Raw genomic sequence first — 21,735 nt, 5'->3', positions numbered from 1 at the left:
TGAGACCTTTGTCTAGTGCATCACTGGCTATTACTGTCCTTCAGTTGTAAACATTAATCATTAACAACGCTGGGGAGAAAAGCCTGCGTGCTTAATTCGGTCTTCGCACCCTGTAGACAGATGATAAAGCTGCTCAGTGGCACCACATTATCAGATCCTAAAACAGTGTTCAGAGAATGGTTTAGCGGAGCAGCAAGTCTGGGTAGGCAAACAAATGTCAGAACAGATTATGTCTAGAATAATCCAGTCCATTCACACATTAATTCAGCAACTCCTGAGCAAACTCAAAGACACAAGATTATTGATGGCCGCATGGAATAGAAAATAACTGGAACCTTTTTATTATACTTGATTAGATGAGATCATAAAAACTATATAAGAAACCAGAGGACAACAACACCATTTCTAGTGAAGTGTTATAGAGCATCTGCTTCCTAAGCCAACTACTGAACCATACAGGTTTTATTTTCTGGCTCTTTCTTGGCATCACCCCAGTGAGCTGGACATAAATGTGGTGTGAGAGATTCCAGGGAGCAAATGAGTTCATTAGCTATTCAAGAACCTCCCTACTCTCTGCCCGGCTCTAATGAGCCCACTTCCCTCGTGGGCCTTCATAATTAACGAGAGAAAGACAAAAGATAACTCTCCCCTGGGAGAATCTTTACCGCTACCAAACAAAAACAATGGAGGAACTTTCTCCTGGGACTGACAGAAAAGCTTGTGTTTGTCTGTCTCTAATTGTTTGGTGTTATACATACTGGGCATGCTGTGGAATGAGGGATCAGACTAAACCCACTCGAGCCCTGAAGATCAACTAATCCTATAGTAAATTAATTCTATTGAGCAGCAGAACTTTATACCACTTATATATACAAATAATTTAAATAGATCAGTGCTTTATACAATAGTATCATTGAATAAAATATTATACTTAGTATGAAAATATTATTTATTTCTCCACTTACGCACGCGGACACACACACACACACACACATGCACACACAATGTTGTGTTTTCATGTTTTATGGGGACTTTCCATAGACAAAATGATTTTTGTACTGTACAAACTGTATATTCTATCCCCTACCCCTAAACCTTCCCATCACAGAAAACTTTCTGCACTTTTACATAAAAAAAAACATAATGTAGTCTGATTTATAGGCTGTTTTCCTCATGTGGACCAAAAAATGTCCCACACAGACAAGGATTTGGGATATTTGCCTTTTTGTGGGGACATTTTGTCCTCATAACGACCACACACACACACACACACACACACACACACACACACACACACACACACACACACACACACACACACACACACACACACACACACACACACAAACACAAAGCGTATGTATGTCTGTGTATACACTCATGAAACAGGTTCAGTTGTTTTCTGGGTTCTTGACTCAATTTTAAAGAACCCTTTATGTGAAAAGGTTCTATATACGAAGACATGTCTTAAATTATTGCATAATACTTTCATGTTTAACAGGTTATTTCATTTTGTTCTAGCGATTTTACTTTTTCACAGTTATTCTGTGGCAAATTTGTGTGGCCTATGACTTTAAAGAATGTGGGTGTGTTAGAATAGTACATCAAAATACAAAAATCTCATAAATCTGTTTACTGGTCCTCATTTTGTAAAATGTGACCTGTTCATGCCACATGTGTTGCAGTAATATGCCATCCTAATCTTATCATATTAGACTTTGGTTTATGACCTCGCACAATGACGAGAAATAGGTGAGGCCCAGTGATCATCACATCCTAAGACACAAGTTTTTAATGATATGCATATTGTGTAATTATGCTGGGAAAAGAAATAGTGTTTACAGGCATCATGTCATAATTTTCACTGTCATAACAATAAGTATGTGCGATAAGTTGGTTTGTCTGTTATAGGCCTATACATGAACACTGTTTAGTTAATCATTTATAGATTGAATAGCTTTCCATGACAATAAAGTGTTTTGCTCATTTATTGCTGACAACAAGGCAGCCATCTCACTAAGCAACGGTTATGAAAAGTATGGACTAACGCCCTATTATTAGACCTTAATGTTTAAGGATATACACAAAAAAATAAATAAACAGACAATAACCCAGGCTCAAAAAACATGTTAGACTTCAGTAGCCTATATGGTGTATGATTTATAGAAGAGATAGACCCTCACTATAATATAATATAGACTGTGTAAACACACATCAAATAACTTTGTAACATCTTGTTTTATGAAGAAACAATGCGAGAATTGCATGATGGTGTATCGTGTGTCAATCATCTCAGGTAGTGTCTGCTGTTCCTCGTCTGGCTAGTAGAGGGAGACAAAGCAAAGCACATTCTAATCATAGACTGGCAATTACGTAATGTGACCCTGATTAGTTTTTCCATAATGGATGCAAGGAATCAAATTGATGATGACATATGCCTCCCTCATAATGCAAACAGCTTTAATAAGAAAATAGAGCACAGGTAATGTCATCATTATCGTTATGAAGTCAAAAAAAAAAATATCCCAGTCAGCTGTCTATTTTTGTCATAAGATGCTCGACGAGGATTTGAGCTTTTATTAATTTTTATTCAATGTGGAGAATAGGATAATGACACAGTCTATGCAATGACCTAACTGTAGCCCAGCGATCTTGTTAACCGAGACTTGACATTGGGAGTTCATGAGGACAAATTTGTACAGTGTTTACGGTAGAGCAAGACAACTGTGGCAAGCCAATTGAACATATTCCTGAGCGTATCTATTTAGTTTCTTACATTTTCAATCCATGGTATGATTGAATATCATAATATAAACATCCACTTGCATTGATTGTTCATTCAGTATACCTATATAAAAGTGAAATTCACACATACAATCATAAAATCTCCTAGACAGCAAAGAGATTCAACATAGAGGAATGAAGACTAGTGCTTTTTCCAATTAATATTAACAATCAAAATAGTATCTATTCCACTTTTACTATAGTATTTATTTGTATATTCTAGTACATAATTATTAGTATCTACTAAAGAATACCAATAACTACGTAGGATTTAATGTGGAATTTACTTGTTTGTATTTGCAAATACGAAATTGACTTCTAACAATAAGTTAATGAATAAGTAATAGTGACTAATTCAGTATTTGTCAATACTTGAAATACTAGAATGTAATCAGTATAGTAGCCTACTAATTAATAGTTAGTGACACTGAAAAAGATTCTATAGTTGGACAACTGGATTATTTACAAATAAAATAGAAGTATCACTATATATATATATATATATATATATATATATATATATATATATATATATATATATATATATATATACCACTATATCACTATATCATATTTCAATTAAAAAACTTAAGTTCAGTTTATGCATTCAGTTTTTATGTATTATCAACTTGGTTGTACAAGTCATTTCAACTTTAAATATGTTAAACTGACTTATAAATCGAGTTAACTCTTGTATAACTTGTAAAAAGTTGAAATTGCTCAATAATTTTGATGAGTTAAAGTATGGCTTATGACTCATGACTGGCTCATGACTGATCATATAATTTTTACGGTTATTTTGAAACAATAATTTTTTTCATGAGGAATAATGCTAAAACTGCTTGCCACAAGCAAGCGGCCTCTAAATGCCCCACATAGGGGTATGTCACAAAAGCACGCAAATAGGCGGCGGATGATACTGGGTTCAACCGAGTGCATTGGTTTCTCCAAAGTCTGATGCATTCAGAGAGTGGTTGTTTTGCGCGAGATGCGAAGAGTAATGACACATTCTGCCTTTATTCTTCGTGCGAGCTCCAGTTTGTACCTTTTTCACAAATCAGTGGTGAAATCCACGGAATGTTCCATTAACAGGAACAGCTGAGGATCATGCCGCACCGAATATGGGAGAGATGTGAAGAATTACAAGGAGAAATGTCAGCGATTGCGATGCTCACAAATTAACAATCAGGTAACGCACGCGCCTGCGTCTTCGTGTTGATGGCGTGGATTTCCGTGGGTTTTCACGGTCTTGAATGCATCGCACATAGGTATCAGCGTGTTTTTATATCTTGTCCCCCTAAAGCCTTGAGCCCCTCCTTGTTTTGTTGCTGTAATGCTGTAATGTTTACATTGGATTGGAAGTGCACGGATGGATTGGACGCGGGTTTGCTTGTCTCGCGCTTGTCTCCGATGTGCGTGATTGTGTGCACGCGCAGCGCAGGTTTCACTAGAATCGGAATTATTTTCGCTATTTTCTCGTGAGTTAAAGATTAGGAAGGAAGGTTACATTGCGGCGTTTTCTCTGCAGTGAAGCCACACGAGAGAAAATGCTGCAAAAATTATTCTGCCCCATGCGTGCTCAGACGAATTAAACTCAAACATTATTAGAAGAAAAAAATGGGGCACTTTGCCTTCCTAGTTCTTCTACAGACCCATTAATGCATTGAAGGGTGCATTTTCTAGATCAACTTAAGTCCATATTTCTGATGTCAGTTTATGAACTTTAAAGTGCATTGAATAAACAAGATGTTACTCTGACCGCTTTGAGACGCTTGCATGTGTTTCTGTCCGCTGGCTCGCCATTTGGCGCAAGGCTTATGTAACAGACTGGGCTGTGTCACACTGTCTCTGATGGAGAGACGGATGGGAACTAGAGAGAACACAGTTAGACTCCCCAACATGATGTTTTTTTCCCCCCCTGCTTTTCATTTAGTACACACACAGTGATATCAACACTAATAATAAACATTGTGTTATTATTATTATTATACCATCATTTAAAACAATGCTTAAAATGGTAGTTTATAGCTTCATCGTAAATTAACTTATGTAATAAAATCACAAAAGCAACTTAAACCTGAAAACTGCTGAATGTAAAGGATTTCTATTCTACTCTATACTTCTATACTTTTCTGCTCTTTTTATATAATACTAGTAATGGTGATTATAATAAAATCAGTATTTATATTGTAAAATAATATTGCATTTTTAAAAGAAATGTTAAACACTTACATTTCTGACACATAAATGAATATTTTATTATATTTTTTGCCGCATAAATTATAGTATTTTATTAATACAAATTATAGTATAATGAAAACATATAGGCCTAATTTTGCATTTATTATGTTGCAGTGGTTTAGTGAAATATTCCAAACATTTCTATAGAAACTAATTCCATTTCAAATTTATCTTGATTTTGTTATTAAGCATTATAAAACATGAACATAGCCTATAGGAGATGGTCAGTTTCAATTCAAGGAAACATTTTAGAGAACCATGAGGTGGTTCAACGAGTAGAGAAAAGGACTTCCACTTGCAATAATGGTTTGTTTGGTGATGTTTATTTGACATTATTTTAAAGCATCCTTTTGATCCCTTGACATGCTGTTTGAACTGCTTTAAGATTATAAGTACCTTGTGCATTGTACTGTTTTAATGGAATTAATTCGATGCTGTCTCACTGAATTGTAATATACAACACGACTGTGTTGCATCACTGTTGTTTGATCACTGCAACAAATCCCTTGTGACAAACAACATCCCCTTTATCTGGGACTACCCATGCTACCTCAAAATGAATGTCAGAGGCATAATAAATCATCACCGATAACATGCACTGCCTGACATGTTTATGGTTAATGTTTTGACTTCTGCACAACACAAATCAGCTGACTCCATCTGTTGGATTGCAAAACAATTTGGGGAGCTGCTTATAGTTTGTTTCTTGGTTCGTCAGTGATTTTGACTTATGGATGCTCTAAAATAACTTAAAAGTGAACCATTGTGATCAAAAAACACTCCATGTTCACTTTATTTTCACTTTAGCATTAAAGTTAATATTTACGCCAGCAATATTATAATCTATCATGATATCTAATTATTCTCAATAATAATAATTCTAAATATTAAAATACAGTTTTGAAGTTAGCTTGTTCTCTTGGACTGCAAATGGACTGCAGCTAAACTGGACCAAAAAACGAGTGTCCACGGACAGTGTGAATGCAACTTGGTCCCTTTTTAATTCAATTCACTTTTTTGGAACACTTAAAAGTGGTTTGAGTTTGTTTTTAGTAAAGAGGAAGTGTGAAAACACCCGTAAGGTTGGTATCAGGCTGGAGCAATTCGACCAAACAGCAGCATCTAAAAAGTGACTGGCTGTCTGTCTATTGCGTGGTAGTTTTTAGAGGAAGAAGGCGTGACTATATACAAGCACAGTAGCACACAACCACCACAACAATACTGAACAGCACCCATGTCACAGATTATACCCAGTTTGAATGCATCGGATGTAATAATAAAGGAAACAACAACTGCACGCTATTACAAGTTTGTTGGATATAAGTTAACGGATGCTAGGCTGCGGAAGAATATGTATTTTCTCTTTCTATGCTGAAGCTCAACAACAAGATCAAGCTCGCGGACGTGAACTAGGAAACGGACGATACCTCATTTTAACCATGACTGTTTGCTAGTGTACCTTGGCGATTTCTTTTGGATTAGTCTGCAAATTCATCAAACAAGACAAACTGCATCGTTTTAGTCGCCAACAAGCAGCGCGTGGACGAGTCGGAAACTCGCGCGCCATTGAAAACAAGTAAGCTCGGTTGGTGTGATCATACTTTGGTTATTGGACACAAAGCTGTCATGTATCAGCTAAAATAAAACCGAAAACACTCTTGATATTCAAACATTGCAGACTGTCTAAATGAGGCGTTCAAGCCAAACCATGTTTCTTTTGTCAGGGGTGCATCCCTGCATTTCCTGTTTAGGGCTTCATCTGCTCGGGCTATATGCTAGTGATAGCAGTTAGGGCTTGGGAAGTGCATGCGATTGAATTAATTAATTAATTAATTAAATGTAATGCACAAACTCCTTGTAGTGTTGAGAACATGTTTTAAAAGCACGAGGACAACTGCGGATGTTTGCACGAGCTCCGCGCGCGCCTGTAAAACTTCGGCCTTGCGACTCTTTGTGCTATTGTTGATCTACTGCTGGGCCCCGGTGACAATTTAATTTGTTTTATTCATAGGAAATGTGCACTGTCCTTATGTGAAGCACGGACCATGTTTTAATCATATCCACAAGCCCATTCAAATGATTATTTCTGATAAAGCGAGGCACGCGAGGTTTGGTGGCGCTCCTTTGTTATTGCTTTGTCTATGTGGGAGCACATGGCCATCCACGCTTTTGTTGTTGAAGTTACAGCTCCCCCTCTTTGTGGCAAATCAGCCCCGTCTTTCCATTAAACACTGTTTGTAAATATTTGCTGTTACTTGTTTTCTTATTTTACACATAAATAAGCATTTGAACATTTAACATTGAACATTTAAATGTCATGTAGTGTGATGAGAAGTTTTGCTTGCGTGAACCATGCACACTTCACTGATTTTGTTAAGAGAAAAGTAATACAAATGATTTGAAATGTGTATATAAATAATATTTTAATTATTCATTCTGATGCCTTTCAGTGAAGTGATGTCTACTTGCCTGAAAAGGCTGGTTTTATATAATTTCTAATCCCACTGTCTTCTGGTTTACTTCAAAGATTTACACAATGAAATAATGTCACAATCCATAAAAAAATACAATACAGCTTTTTTGAGGCACATACCAGCATATTTTAATTCAGTTAGTATTTCACTGTTCTTGGTTTCAAATGGAAAATGACCTATTTATTTTTAAGCTATTCATGCTGTTTTGCTTTGAGAGCAGGAGGCTATATGGTCTTCACATTTTAAGTCCAGGGTAATTTTTTAAAGGAATAATTAACCCAAAAATTGTTGTTAGCTTGTATGCTGTTTTTTATATGAAAGGAGACATTTTTAATAATGTAAATGCTTCTGTTTTCCATATAACAGATTGACCACAGCTGACTACAATAGACTGACAATAATTTTTACTGAAAATTTGTTCTCAAATGTCATTCTTCTTCATGTTTGTGCCCTGCGTTTGCTTGTGATTCAGGCTAGAACAAAAGGATCTGTGAACAAAATATAAATGCAACATCATGCAAATGGTACTTGCACTGGGTTCCCTGCATGCTAAACAATTAGTGTATCACAAGACTAATTTGCCTCATGTTTTGAAAGGCATGTTATTACAGCACCTCTCTACTCAGTCTGTCAGTAACGCTCTGGGGTGTGCTTCCCAAAAGCATTGTTAGCCAACAAGTTCTGTCGTTATCAGCATATTTCAACGAGTCGGCGTTTCCCGAAACTATAGTTCCAACGAACATTCGCAAATAGCATTGCAAAGTTGAATGGTTGGAACAGCAGCTTTCGACCTGTTAGAAGCATAGTTTCTTGTTTGCATGACTTAGTCCTTATCTTGAGCAAAATAAGCAAGCTGACATTCAGGACAATCTATATCTTTCATTTTGAATATATGCAAATTTCATTTACATCTTTTAGTTTGTCAACAGATTTAAAGCACCGTTTTTGAAGAGCGCTCGTGTGTACGTGCTGTAGTAGGCTACATAAGAAGGAGCCTATGATTGTATCTGGAAATTAAGCAAAATAACTGAGAAGAAAATAGAATTAGTAATTTATTGCAGACAGATCTGGCATTAATTTGATTAATTAAAATAAGTTATTATTCCACATGCGTGACATCATTAACCAGCATAGCTGAATGACAGATTTGGGACAATACGTTTTTTGGAAACAGTGGTGACTAGCTAGTTGATCTCTTCAATAATGCATTGTACTATGCAAGTTAAGCAGCAAGTAAGGGTGGGGAATATAACCAAATTCTTATAGCACGATACAAGTAGGCCTTAATGTTTTACTATATATATCACAATAAAGTTATTTTTGCTTTAAACAAGGTTTTTATGATAATAAAATGTTTGATACTATTGAAATTTCATCATTGAAAAAACTTGATTGGCTCACAAAAAAACTAATAGGCTACTAGCCTGAGAAAAAAAACTCTCAAGCTTACTGAAGGAAACAGTAAAAAAAAAGAAAAAAAGAAACTATTTACAAGGATAAGGACAAAACTACAATAAAACAAATGAATTAGACCTGCCTGAAAATTATTAAGCACTAAATAAGAAATGCTACATAAATTGTATAAATTAATTAAATGTAGTGCATAGTCTTTACTGTGTGAATTAAATATAGCCAACATGTATTCTTATTAAAGTTACAAAAGTGACTCAGGAGGAGTGAGTGATATTCTCTTTTGTTGTTTTATTAACATTAATGACAGACGGCTGCAGGTTTATTAGGCTGCTGCAATTTTAAGACGCACCTCTGTTCACTTCTGTTTTTATGATGCCCCTCCTTCCGAAAAGCACAATATGTGCTCTGATCAGTTCCCTGGACCAGTGTGTTGTGATTGGTCAACCGCTTCGAGCATGTTTTAGAAATGTCACGCCACCATTACTATAACCATGAGTTTCAACATGCTACTAAAACAACTCAATCAGGCCTTGCCCCTTATTTGCTTATACCCTGGGCGGGAATTATTTAAATGAGGGATATCGAGGTTGGAGTGGATTTTAGTTTGAGTGCTTCATAACTTTGCCGACCGTCATAGGTCCTCTTTAATTAACTTCATTTGAAATGCACAATAAAGTTTTTTTCTGTACATCATTATTCAATTCACAAAACCAATATTTCTTGTGTTTCAAACAGAGTTCCGACAATCTGAAGCTGTTAGACACAAGTGCCTCTTGCACTACTGGTTCCCCACCCCAGGCAGGTGTGACTCGTTCGTACGACGTCACAAATGCGACCATGGGAAGTAGCAGTGAGTAGGCGGCCATCAACAGCCCCCTTAAACCAGAGGAGGGTCGTCGGGGAGCCTTGCATCACCCCTCTGCACCTCAGGAGAAGGTGGGTCGGACAGTGTCATATTGAGTTTGATGAAAGTAGCATTCGAGTTGTACAATTTATATATATAAAAAAAAACATCTGCAGAGTGACTACTTACGTTATGTGTACGTTCATGTCCTAGTCCTCCAGTACGACGTCAGTGGGGGCAGAGAGATAGACCTGCTGTGCACACTTCCCTACATCAGGATGAGAACTTCCTTCACCCTGTCTTCTCCCAGCATCAGCAGATTCCTTTAGATGAGTCCAGGCAATATAGCCACACCAGTGCACCTCCACGCATGCTGCATACTGCCACACAGCCCCCCCAACAGAACTCCATCATGGTGGATCTTCACGAACAGGTATTAGTTCAAACGACAGTTATTCATTTAGACAATGGGTCTCAAACTCTAATTTTCTGGAAGTCACTATCTAGGTGTTGTTCTCCATTAGAATAAAATATTAGTGATTACTCTCGAAAATGTAAACTATTCTTATTAAACTATAAAACTATTAAACTATATCTTTTTTTTTTCACAATGCCCTCGTGATTCTGAATAGGCAACTTAACATGTACTTTACTAGAGGTTCTATTAAAATGTTAATTGATGCAGTTTATATATATATATATATATATTAATTTCAATCAATTGTTTTAAAAGAAACAATTTGAATGAATGATTCAACAACTCATAAAGACTTCACAAACTTACTGGTGTAACAATGTAATTGACACAATCTTCATTTGAAACATCAAGTTATGTTCAAAAGTGATTTACACTTTTCTGATCGCTACAGTAGACATCAGTGTTTACATCTTTACAACTCTACACTTTTATCCCAGTACTTCTGTGATCATTTGAATGTTTGTAACACAGAAATAATGATACTGTGTGGTCAAAAAGACTGTGAAGCTGTTTCATACCTATAAATGGCAACTGCTCTTTCTGGGTCAGCGGCAGGATCAATGAAGATTTGAATGTTCGCTGTGATCGTACTTGTCAAAGGTTTAATGATAAAAAGGACAGAGCCGAATCATTGTCATTTAGGAATAAAATCTAATCGCGTGGGTATTGAATCGAGATTGCGATCTATTAGCGATTAATCGTGCAGCTCTATTCCCTATATAACACACTATTTGACGTTCACTATATAGGGAATTGAGTGCATAAGCAATCTTTTTCTGGTTGATTTTTTTTTGGTTGCTATTTAGGCTACAAGTGGGCGTTTATTTGCTTTTCAGGCCTTTAAATATAAAAATAAATAAATATGAAAAAAGTATTAATAAATACCAATTTAAATGTATAAAAGTGTAAAAACAAATAAATATTTGGCAGCTTAATAATCCTTAAGAGAACTATGGGAGAGCGTTGGACGCTAAACCAAAATTCATTGAATGAAATCTGATTTGCGAGCCAAATTTGAGATAAACTGGTAGTTTGAGATCCTTAATATAGACATTATCCCTCAGTTTCACAGACAAGGCTTAAGCCTAGTCCCAGACTGAAATGGATGCTTGAGCTGTTTTAACTGAAAATAACTTCTTCTGACTTATCTAAAAATATGTCAGTGCCATTGTTTTGTTTCCTGATTCACACCAGTAATGTTTAAGGCACGTTTATAAAATCACCTATTTACAATCCTAATTGAACTAAGGTCTAATCCTGGCTTAATCCAAGCCTTGTCTGTGAAAGTGTATTTACTCTGACTTTGATGTGAAAGCAATCAGATTGCTGTGATATTGCTGATATCAGATGATTGCTGTGATAATGAAAATCAGAGATAGTGGTTGTTTTTTAACAAGTAACCTGAACCTTTTGTGTTGTCCTTCAAGATGCATCAAGGATCAGTTCCGATATCTTACACAGTTACCACGGTGACGACCCACGGTTTTCCCATCCACACCGGGCAACCTATCCCAGCCTGCAATGCTCAGCAGCTCCCAGCATGCTCGGTAATGTTCAGCGGACAGCTCTCTCTGCTCTGCTGCCTTCCTCCTCCAGTGAGTTTGAAAAGGAAGAGCTGGAATGTTAGTGAAGTTTGTGTAGAGCACACCTAACATGTCCCATCGCTCCAGCTTTACTTTAGCCGATGTATGTGTGTCCCAGGCAGCCATTATGCCCACCTGTCCTGCTAGCCAAAGATATTCGATTATGAGTGTTGTTCTGTACGTCCCACTCATGCTTACACATTAGACATTGGTATAAAGCTGCATTTCACGTTTTGATTTTCCCGTAGGCTTTTCCTGTGTCTCTAGAATGATTAATTACCTTTTATGATGCAACTTTCAAGGGACAATGTGCAACCCTCTTAGTTTGTGTTTGCATTGTCACTGCAAATGTCTTTGGGGTATTTGATCTTTAATGACAAAGGTGTACTTTCTGCTAATTTTACCATTTTCTCAAGTCATTGCATTTGTGTCAACATACCCACCTCTGTACTACTTTTTATGTGACTATAGTGATGTACAGTTGAAAGTCTCTTATATTGTGCAGAGGACAATTGCTTTTCAGTCCTCTTTACATTATGTATGCTTAATAAAATTATATAAACTAAAAAACTATATATATATATTATTCTCTAAGTTTTCCCCATCATTAACCCTAATGCTTTTGAAATGGTTTAGCGGATTTCTAAATAGTACAGAGTAGGGAAAGTGTTAGATATGCTTTAGTCCAGAGTATGTTAGCATGTTGAATACAGAATTGCCCATCCTCACTTTCTTCATGAGTGTATCTATGGTGTGAGTGACCCTTTTGTTGTCTGGTATTTCTCTGTCTGTCTGTCTGCAGCTCATTCAGGCCTGCACCATGCAGCACCTGCCAGTGTCCTATCAGGCATTTCCACCAATGATCTCCAGTGAGCATTTTATCCTTCACCCTAGTCCGCCAGTGCCGCCTCACCAGCCGCCTCATCTGCCTCCACTCAACCAGTTTGTTCCCATACAGCCCCAGCACCCGCGCATGGTGAGTGCTGATCACAACATCTATGAATGCTACTAAATGGAAGAGAACTATTATTAATGTCCTTTTTATGCAAATTATAGTGTAAGAAGTTTTTTACATATTATTTTTAGGGATCGACCGATATGTATTTTTTTGATTGCTGATATCTTGGACAGCAGGGTTGCCGTTGGCTGATATAAAGCTATATGTAATAGTAATATAGTGTGTGATAGATGTAATGATAGTAAATAACACCTGCAGGATAACTTAGGGCTGCACAATATTTGAAAAAAAGTGCAATATTTTGTTTTTCTGCAATATGAAAACAATTTCACCAGATTTGAATAGCTGTATTTTTAAAGAATTAATAATTCTAGGATGATTGGGTTGATTTGTAGGGTATTGCATCTGCATAGCAAACAATAAACAAATTAAAAGTATAGATAAATAGAACAAAGATACAAATGAAATAAGCAGTGCTTTGTTTTTCAGTGTTTTGTAGGCCTAAACCTAACAGTATTCAGGGAGAGAAATTGAATAATCAAATGTAAAATAACACTGCGTAGTCTTCGCTGTATAAATTAAATGTAATTAATAAATGTTATCTTTTTTAAAGCTTTTTTTTTCTCAATTGTTTACAACATAACTGATTGTGTTTACGAGGATACTCCCTGAGACAGACATTTTGACATTTGTCAGACTTAATTTTGCGTTCATTTGTCCTTTCAAGCTCAAAAAGGAGAGAAATAGAACTGAAATTTTGTGTATTTCAAATAAGTTACGTTGACAACATGACCAAAATCTTCACCGTGTGAGTAATTTTATATTACTGTAGCTGTAAATGTTGTAATGCAGTTATCTTTGCTGGTAATTCAACACTAAATGTTTTGTTTCATATTTATGGAGTAGTAGTAGTGCTATTTTTTATATAAAAATGCAATTAAATAATTTGAGGAGTTAGCTTCTTGATGAATACAAACTAAAAGATACGCTTACTTTTAATGAGCTTATTTTTAATCTGCCTTTAGTGCAAAAACATCTTTACATTATGTTACACCTGAGATTTACATCAAAAACATAGTTACAGTTAAAAACATAACTCAAAACTATAAATGTGATTGGACGAGCCATGTTTGAAGGTTGCCATGTTGTTCCCAATGTTGAGTGTGCATTACAGTAATCTAGAGTGTAATGTGATTACTGTTACAGTGTAATTAGTAAAGCAAACCCATTACAATCTAGAGAAAACAGTTAGTCATTGGTAACAGATAAGCCCCCATAATGGATTATACCCTTAAAAATGATATAAAAACAATGCTGAATGTTGGTGTGACAAAATGCATCCTTTATAAAATAGCATATAGTTTTATGGTATTAATTGTCATAATCTTATGCTACAGGTATGTTTTTTTTTCTTTCTGGTTGTGCAATGTCTTTTATATGTGTGTATTCAGCCTCTGCAGAGGGTGGAGAATGAAGTGGATCTGCGAGGAGACCAGCATCCGTTAGGAACATTCTCTTATCCTCCAGCCCACCATCCACCAGCAATGACCCCCTCTGTCCCCCTTCAGTACCTCCCCCAGGAGCCCCTCCATCAAGAGCTACCCTACGGAGTGGTAAGATGTCTTTGCTTCTGTATGTTAACAAAGCATGAATCGCAGTAAACAAGTCAAAATGAAATACTGATTTAAATGAGGAGCATTTGCATAAACAAGTAATGACATTATGCAAAAACTAGGGCTGTGGATTTAATTTAATGAATTAATCATGGAAAAAAAAAAACCCACATCTGACGCACCCGCCCTGCCCCAGACCTACGTAGGTCATCTGACATATCATACAGTTGATTGGTGACGAACATGAAGCAGGGCAACAACTCACTGTGATAGAGCCTATAGAAAGCAGTTAGAATGGCTCTAAAATTCAAGATATGGGGCAAAAATGCCCCTGTGTGAGTTTTTGTCTCATATTTATATCATATGATATAGTAGAAATGCTGCTAAAGTAGCTTTGGATAAGAGTTGGTAAATGAAAACTAATAATTTGATTGGTTTTCCTCATGTCTCTATTTCCTCAGCCATATCCGCACATGCTGCCGAGGCGTATAACTGGACAGAGGTACCGATTACAGCAGCCTCTGCCTCCCCCGCCTCCTCCACCGCCCTACTACCCCGGCTTCTTACCATACTTCCTGTGAGGGTCTTCATTTTGCCATATAAATTGTTTCATATTCTAATAATGGAATTAAGTAACGAGTTACTTTACATGTTATATCAAAAAAGTAATCTGATTACTTAATGCACGTTTCTTGTAATGTGTTACCCTCAATGCTGCTTATAATTATATGAAGCCTTTGTGATATTTCTTTGCTAGAGTGAAAGAAAAGCCATTGAGTGTATGCTAATGATTTGTGATGCTAATGTGTTTGTGACCTATGAAACAGCTCGATGCTACCTGTGCCTCCAACTGCTGTGGGTCCTGCTATCAGTTTGGACTTGGATGTAGATGATGTGGAGATGGAAAACTATGAGGTAAATGAGAATCCTCACATGCTGGGTGATGTAGTTGCCCCACTGTTTGTATAACCTGGCTTGTCAAAATTAAGCCACTGATGGTTTTTATGTAAGGCCTAGTGAACTGCCTCGGTGTCTACTGAATGTATAAGCAGCTCGCTAACTTCTAAAAACGTATACATACTCATTTGCAACGATCAAGCAACTTACTCATTTTCAATAAGAGTGATTCTGTGGGCATGTGCAGTGATGCAACAAAGTTGAGAAAAGGTTAACTTTATAGAATTAGTGAGTTACGTTATAGAATTAAAGCTAATTTTGGAACAGAGATAACATGGTTATCTTATCACAGTTTGTGTGGAGAGTTTTGAACACTTGTGATTTTTCTCTCAGGCGTTATTAAACCTTGCTGAGAGACTCGGAGAAGCGAAACCTCGAGGACTAACGAAAGCTGATATAGAGCAACTTCCGTCCTACAGGTTCAATTTAGAAAACCACCAATCTGAGCAAACTCTGTAAGTGTTTTCTGTTATATATGCCCTCTGTTATATAATGTTGAAGTTTTGATTGTGACTTGGTATTGACTTTTCTTACAGGTGTGTTGTATGCTTTAGTGATTTTGAGTCAAGACAGCTACTTCGAGTATTACCCTGCAACCACGAATTTCATGCGAAATGTGTAGACAAGTGGTTAAAGGTAAGAAGAACATCTTAATGCACAATATCTGCATTAACTTACAGCAAAGCGCTAAGACGATGTAAATAGTAATGGTCAACGAATATAGGTTTTTAAGTGGCTGATGGCTTGTAAATTGCTTATGTACACAACCGTTCAGATGTTTGGGGTTGGTGTGAGTTTTGTCTCTCATGCTCACCAAGGCTGCATTTATTTGATCAGAAATATGGTAATATTGTGAAATATTATTATAATTTAAAACTGTTTAAATTGGCATGCTGATTTGGTGCTCAGGTAACATTAATTATTGTTATCCATCTAAGAACAGTTGTGCTGCTTAATATTTTATTCAAACAGGATTCTTTGATTTAAAGAAAGTTCAAAGGAACAGCAATTATTTGAAATAGACATTTTAACGCTTTTTCTTAACGCTCAATTTAATGCATCCTTGCTGAATAAAAGTATTAATATTTTTTTTTCCTACTGGCCCCAAACTTTTGAATGGTATAAAATATTTATAATTTCATGATAGTTGCTGATTTTTTTATTTATTTTTTTAATATTTAGTAAATGTTGATTTAAGCAGGCACAGTTATTAGCTGATGCATAGATCAGGTAATGGTGTATAGAAACATCACTGGCTTGTAGAAATTAATCCGTAACATGTCTTGCAGACCAATCGCACCTGTCCAATCTGTCGAGCCGACGCGTCTGAGGTTCACCGCGATGTGGAATGAGTTCAGGTTTTTGTCCTTCACTGGAAAGCAGCACAAATCCTTGAGTGTGTTCTGTGAGTGGGGACACCTGATCTCCAGCCAAACGCAAATCTACCCCCCACCCCGCTCCCAACCCCACCTCTACAATAAGCAATCTTGGAATTTGTAAGGAACCTGTTTGACCTCTGCTGTGCGCCATTGTGTGAGTTTCATGAAAGCTACTGCCGCCTATAGCAACTTCCGAGTTCTGGAATTGTGACCATTTAAATTTTTTCTTTTGGTTCTTTTTCATCTTTCTTTTTCATTTCCCTGCCCTTGTTTTTCGCAGATTCCAAAGATAACCTGTAATACGTGTTGTGTTGGCATATTTGTTTACACAATTGAATATTCTCTAGTTGTTTGATCACAGATGATTAAAATCGTGCTTTAGTATCGTTAGGGACTGCGGGAGCGGGCCAAGATGACGGTGGTCTTTGGTTTTTACTGTGCAATCAGACGAGTCGGTAAGACGCGGCTGCTCCGCCGGTGAACGACCATCATAGATGCATGTCTCTACAAGTGATGATGGGCTGAGGGACTTGTTAATAATCTATGTTTTGCAATAATGTATTGATCATTTGAATATCTTAATCCCGATTCTCTTTTATCTGCGAATGCTGTTGTGAAGGTGTGACTTTCAGTGGTTCAAAGTTCCAAGGCCTGAGGTTAAAGAGGGTAACGTAGACAAAAAGGACTGGGAAACGACGAGCGTGAATCCATCGGGAAAACTCCCGCTTGGATTTCACCACAGTCGTAGAGACATTGAGGAAGCTGTGGGGTTTTGGCTTTTGCTGTTTGCTGGCAAGGCCAATCTGACTGGCCCATGGGAACACAGGGACGAGGACAGCACACTGCCTCTGCCAGCTCCCACCTGGCTGCACTGCACAACCCACATCCATTCTGGACTGGCCCTCTTCATCCCACTCCCTCACACTAAGCTGTGTAACTCTTTCTCGGCTAGATCCAGGAGAACATCTCACGGGCCACGCGCGGACTGTTCTTTTAGACTAGCAATATTTGAATCGACGGGATCCATCGCATTTCAACCACAAGAGGAACGTCGGACGAAGGCCACGGGGAGGTCGCATTTGCCTTTCCAGAATGACTTTTTGGGAAAGGGTGGAAGACTTTGCGGAAAGCAATACGTGCAATGAGTGTGAGAGGTGAACGCAACGTTTTGACCTGATTTTGGAGGACTAGGCCTTTTGTTTTTCCTCATTCGTGAGCCAAATAATCAATATACTCTACAAGATTTTAGCTCTGCCTTCTCAAGACCTTGACAAGCACAAACCTGTTACTAATCTTCAGTTCCTCTTTTAAAAGTCTAAGTTTTTTTTAAAGTGGTGTTATTTATTTCTTCTCTCGAGAGCGTTTTTGAAGGATTCGGTCGGAATACTAAAGCATCTTTAGCGCGTTTTAGTTTGCCTCCCGTTGTCAGGTCTCAGGCCATGTTCACAGTGTCAAGTGATGTGAAAGAAAAAAAAAAACATTGTATGCATAGCCTTGGTGTGAAAGGTTGCAAATTATCGTCTTGTTTTTAAGACAAAAGAATGTTGAAACCCTCTGTATTTCTAGCTACGCCCTCTCCTGTGTGCCAGTTGACTGTAGTCGTTCCACGAAGATCCCAGGCAGGATTCGAAACGGCAGAGACGGAGCGTTAGGGTCGTTTAAAGAAAAAAAAAGATGCACTGTAAAACGCTCAACTTGTGGTTCACTCGATTCCAAAAACAAACCTGAACATTGTTCGGGCGAAAACTATGAACTATTTGGGTATACTTTTTTTTCCCTAAGTACTTTAATTGTAGGACTTTTAAATATATATATATATATATATATATATATATATATATATATATACTCCTGAGTCGTTTGTCCACTGAATAGTCATTGTAACTCAATAGACACACTGGCTTTCTCGGGTAAAGGGACTCTCTCATGAGAATGTGAGTATCTTGCGTTTGCGTGCCAGGTAAAAAAAAAAAAAAAAAAGCCATTGTCATGAATTTAATCCACACTTTTGATAATTAATCTATGTATACATATCTGTTCACTGGCATATATTTTGAGTATAACAAAAAAAAAAAAAAAAAAAATTCACTCAGGGCCTCTCTGTAATTGAAAAATATAGGAAAACAGTCCATTTCAAATTGGATTGATGCCATGGAGATATATTTGGGTATTCTGGGTTGTTTTCCTCAGGCCATGCATATTTTAAATGTAATCAACTGAACTAATATTCCTTTTTTTAAATAGTGGTGAATATTATTCCATTATAAGACTGGCATGCAAAGAAAAAAAAAGATGAAGTGACATGTTGTATCGAGTGAGAATAGGCTTTTCGTCACTGCAGCCGATCATTAGCGTATGTTACTCAAACCTGTTTTCCAGCCGTTGCGTTTTTCCGTGTTCTTGTACTTAAACCACACACAAAGGTTGTAATCCCGTTGAAAAAGGTGCCACGGTGCACACTGTTCTAACTAGACCACTTCCAAGACTATTCTTACAGTGTTTGCATGATTTAAGGATTAAAAAAAAGAAGAAAACAAAAGACTAATAAAAAATTTAATCTGTATTTTCAGTGAAAGATATCAGGGGTGGGCAAGTATTTAATTGTGCGCAATATGCATGCATGTCTTACCAGGTCCCAACTGGTTTTTAGGTAGATCTAGTTGGCTTTGGGTTCTGGGTGTAGGGGACTTTCTGCTCAGCTGATAACTGCCATGCACTGTACTGCACACATTTGTAATAGAACCGAATGACTACAAGATTTTATTGTGCTTGTACTTGCAAAAGAAGAAGAAGAGAAAAAAATCGGAAAAAAAAATCGAAAATAATAATATAGGATGTTTAAAATAACAAAGTTAAGCTTGATGCCAGTGGGAAGACTTTTTGAGATGGGAAATGTGATTGGCTCCTCACCACATTTGTGCTTCTATTGTTGCCTCAGTTACTGACACACTTGCCTGGAATCTAGATAATGGAAAGCCATATAGTAAAAAGGTGCTAGATATTCTATATTTAGGTGTAATGCTACATTCACATAAGAGAATGCAATAGTTTGTTAATGGGTCTCTATTCATACAGCATGCAGTGCTACTAGTACCCTCACGGAGGTCAGCAACAGTTAATAACATTATCAACAGGGGTTTCAATTAAGGAAAAAAAGAAAAAAAAAGAAAGAAAAACTATTTAGCTTTACTTGTATGTGCTGGTAGACAGTGACCTTTTTAAAGGATAATATTATTTTACCGCCCGAGTGATCCGTTTCAATACATCTGCCTTAAATGGAAGTAGTAGGAGGTTTCGTGTGGGTTAAAACAACACGGCGCTATCACTCATTCACCAAAATGGTCAGAAATATATGTACCTGTTGTACAGTTCTCTCTACCTTGAGCATCTGTAACTGTTATGGTTTAAAAATAAGTTGTTGATGTACACGCAAGCACTTTTGCTTGGGGTAACCGGCTGTGGGCTATTTCTATTATATCCTTATTTAGATTTATAAAGGAATTTTTCACAATAACCAAGATTCCTTAAGAACCTCAGTGTTACCTGTACTGAATTACTAAAAAGAAAAAAAAAAGGAAAAAAACAACAACCTATGAGTTATGATGATAAATAGAATCTTGTAGTCTTTCTGTGATTCAACTAATAAATAATCTCACAGCTTGTGTGGTGGAAAATTGTGTTCCAATAAGCAGCTAAATACTTTAGGATTTGTGATTTGTTGATTGCTCCATAGACGCCACTGATTGTTTACCAATGATTTCTTGCTGTGGTGGGATAGTGGATTGTTTACTGTTCTATTCTCCTCCTGGCCTTTAGGGGTCAGTCATTGCCTGAACTCCAGACTACCCAGCCAACAACAGGGCCAGGGGCATGTGTTCTGTGTTAGGAAGATATTTTGCTTTGGTACTTGCACATTTACAGTTACCTCATTTTTGCCATGTTTGTATTTGGAAGAAAAAAACAATAAAAAAAATGAAATAAAAAAGCTAATATATATATATAAATATATATATATATATTATATATAGGAAATGGTTCTTAATGCTATAATTTTTTTCATTCCATTGGAATCATTGTTTGTAGCATTTAACATAACTAGTTATAGTGTATTATAAATACATCTGTATACTGATTGAAATTTTTAAGATTTGTACTTTTTTTAAATGAAAGTTGCTAGTTCTGCTTTACCGAGTAGTGCAATCATATTTTTTTTAATTGTGGCTGATTGGAGAGGGTTGTTCACTAATAAATGTGTGATGTATACTCATACTACACTGACTAAAGTAATCAATGCTTTAAACGTTTTGCACAATATAGATGTGTTGCAGTTCAGTTACTTGTCTGAGGGTTTCTGTCTCTCAAAACAGTTAAAAGGTGAATCTCATAAAGAATGCACAGGTCATATTTGCCCATATAATCAAAAGGAATATGCATGAAGAACATTATATCGGTGATGGGTCAATACCTGCTGAATAATTTGTTTTAGGCCATGTGATTGTTTCCACCCATTTTTTCTTTAACCTAGCATCGTCTAGGGACAGCAATAGATTTTTGCAAAGATTTAACCCTTTAATATAAGAGAGCATCCCTTCAAGAACAGCTGTCGGTGAATTTCTGTGCACTGGTGAATAAAAATGATTGTTCATTCTTGGAAAAATTACCTTTATTAAAGTTACTCACACACACACACAAACTTTCTTGATTAATACTCAAGTAATGACTTAAATGTATTGGTTATGGCTCAATGCATTCTATTATCTAACCAGCATCCCATAGATCTCTCCTTTATTATTATAATCACTTTTTTTTTTTATTCAAACAGTATATGTGTATCTATAGCAGATTTAAAAATCAACATTTATACAATAGTATCATTATAATGTTGCCTAAATTCACTTACAAAAAATAAAATTAAAGTATGGATTTAGAACCACCACTTATTGGTTATAACATGAAAAGAATTTGATTATCGTATTGACTTAAAATATCAGTTCATCCTGATTTTTTTTTT

General features: G+C 36.6%; 1 protein-coding gene across 3 annotated transcripts; it reads left to right on the top strand.

Moving 5' to 3' along the window:
• The first annotated feature begins 3,678 nt into the window (after positions 1-3,678).
• rnf44 (ring finger protein 44) lies at positions 3,679-21,635 on the top strand. Of its 3 annotated transcripts, none has more exons than XM_082177593.1 (11): positions 3,679-3,973; positions 9,648-9,848; positions 9,970-10,189; positions 11,662-11,829; positions 12,620-12,793; positions 14,227-14,388; positions 14,850-14,965; positions 15,216-15,303; positions 15,679-15,800; positions 15,882-15,981; positions 16,635-21,635. In XM_082177593.1, exons 2-11 carry the CDS (start codon positions 9,742-9,744, stop codon positions 16,695-16,697), a joined length of 1,320 nt encoding a protein of 439 aa, XP_082033719.1. In that variant the 5' UTR covers positions 3,679-3,973; positions 9,648-9,741; the 3' UTR covers positions 16,698-21,635. The 3 variants fall into 3 exon arrangements, with proteins under 3 accessions (XP_082033719.1, XP_082033718.1, XP_082033720.1); XM_082177592.1 differs by lacking the exon at positions 3,679-3,973 and adding an exon at positions 6,039-6,601; XM_082177594.1 differs by lacking the exon at positions 3,679-3,973 and adding an exon at positions 6,046-6,601 and having other exon boundaries at positions 11,662-11,781.
• Positions 21,636-21,735: the final 100 nt, after the last annotated feature.

The sequence above is a fragment of the Leuciscus leuciscus genome, assembly GCF_965113295.1.
Source record: "Leuciscus leuciscus genome assembly, chromosome: 8".
NCBI classification, from domain to species: domain Eukaryota; kingdom Metazoa; phylum Chordata; class Actinopteri; order Cypriniformes; family Leuciscidae; genus Leuciscus; species Leuciscus leuciscus.
The sequence above is the reverse complement of the archived record's forward strand: the minus strand, read 5'-3'. Positions and strand labels throughout refer to the sequence as shown.

What these genes read in the sequence shown, in the direction of transcription:
- rnf44 (XM_082177593.1), top strand. Translation starts at nt 9,742, where the DNA reads ATGCGACCATGGGAAGTAGCAGTGAGTAGGCGGCCATCAACAGCCCCC. An exon ending in AAGAGCTACCCTACGGAGTG is followed by an intron (nt 14,389 to 14,849) that starts GTAAGATGTCTT and finishes CTATTTCCTCAG; the next exon opens with CCATATCCGCACATGCTGCC. An exon ending in TGGAGATGGAAAACTATGAG is followed by an intron (nt 15,304 to 15,678) that starts GTAAATGAGAAT and finishes TTTTTCTCTCAG; the next exon opens with GCGTTATTAAACCTTGCTGA.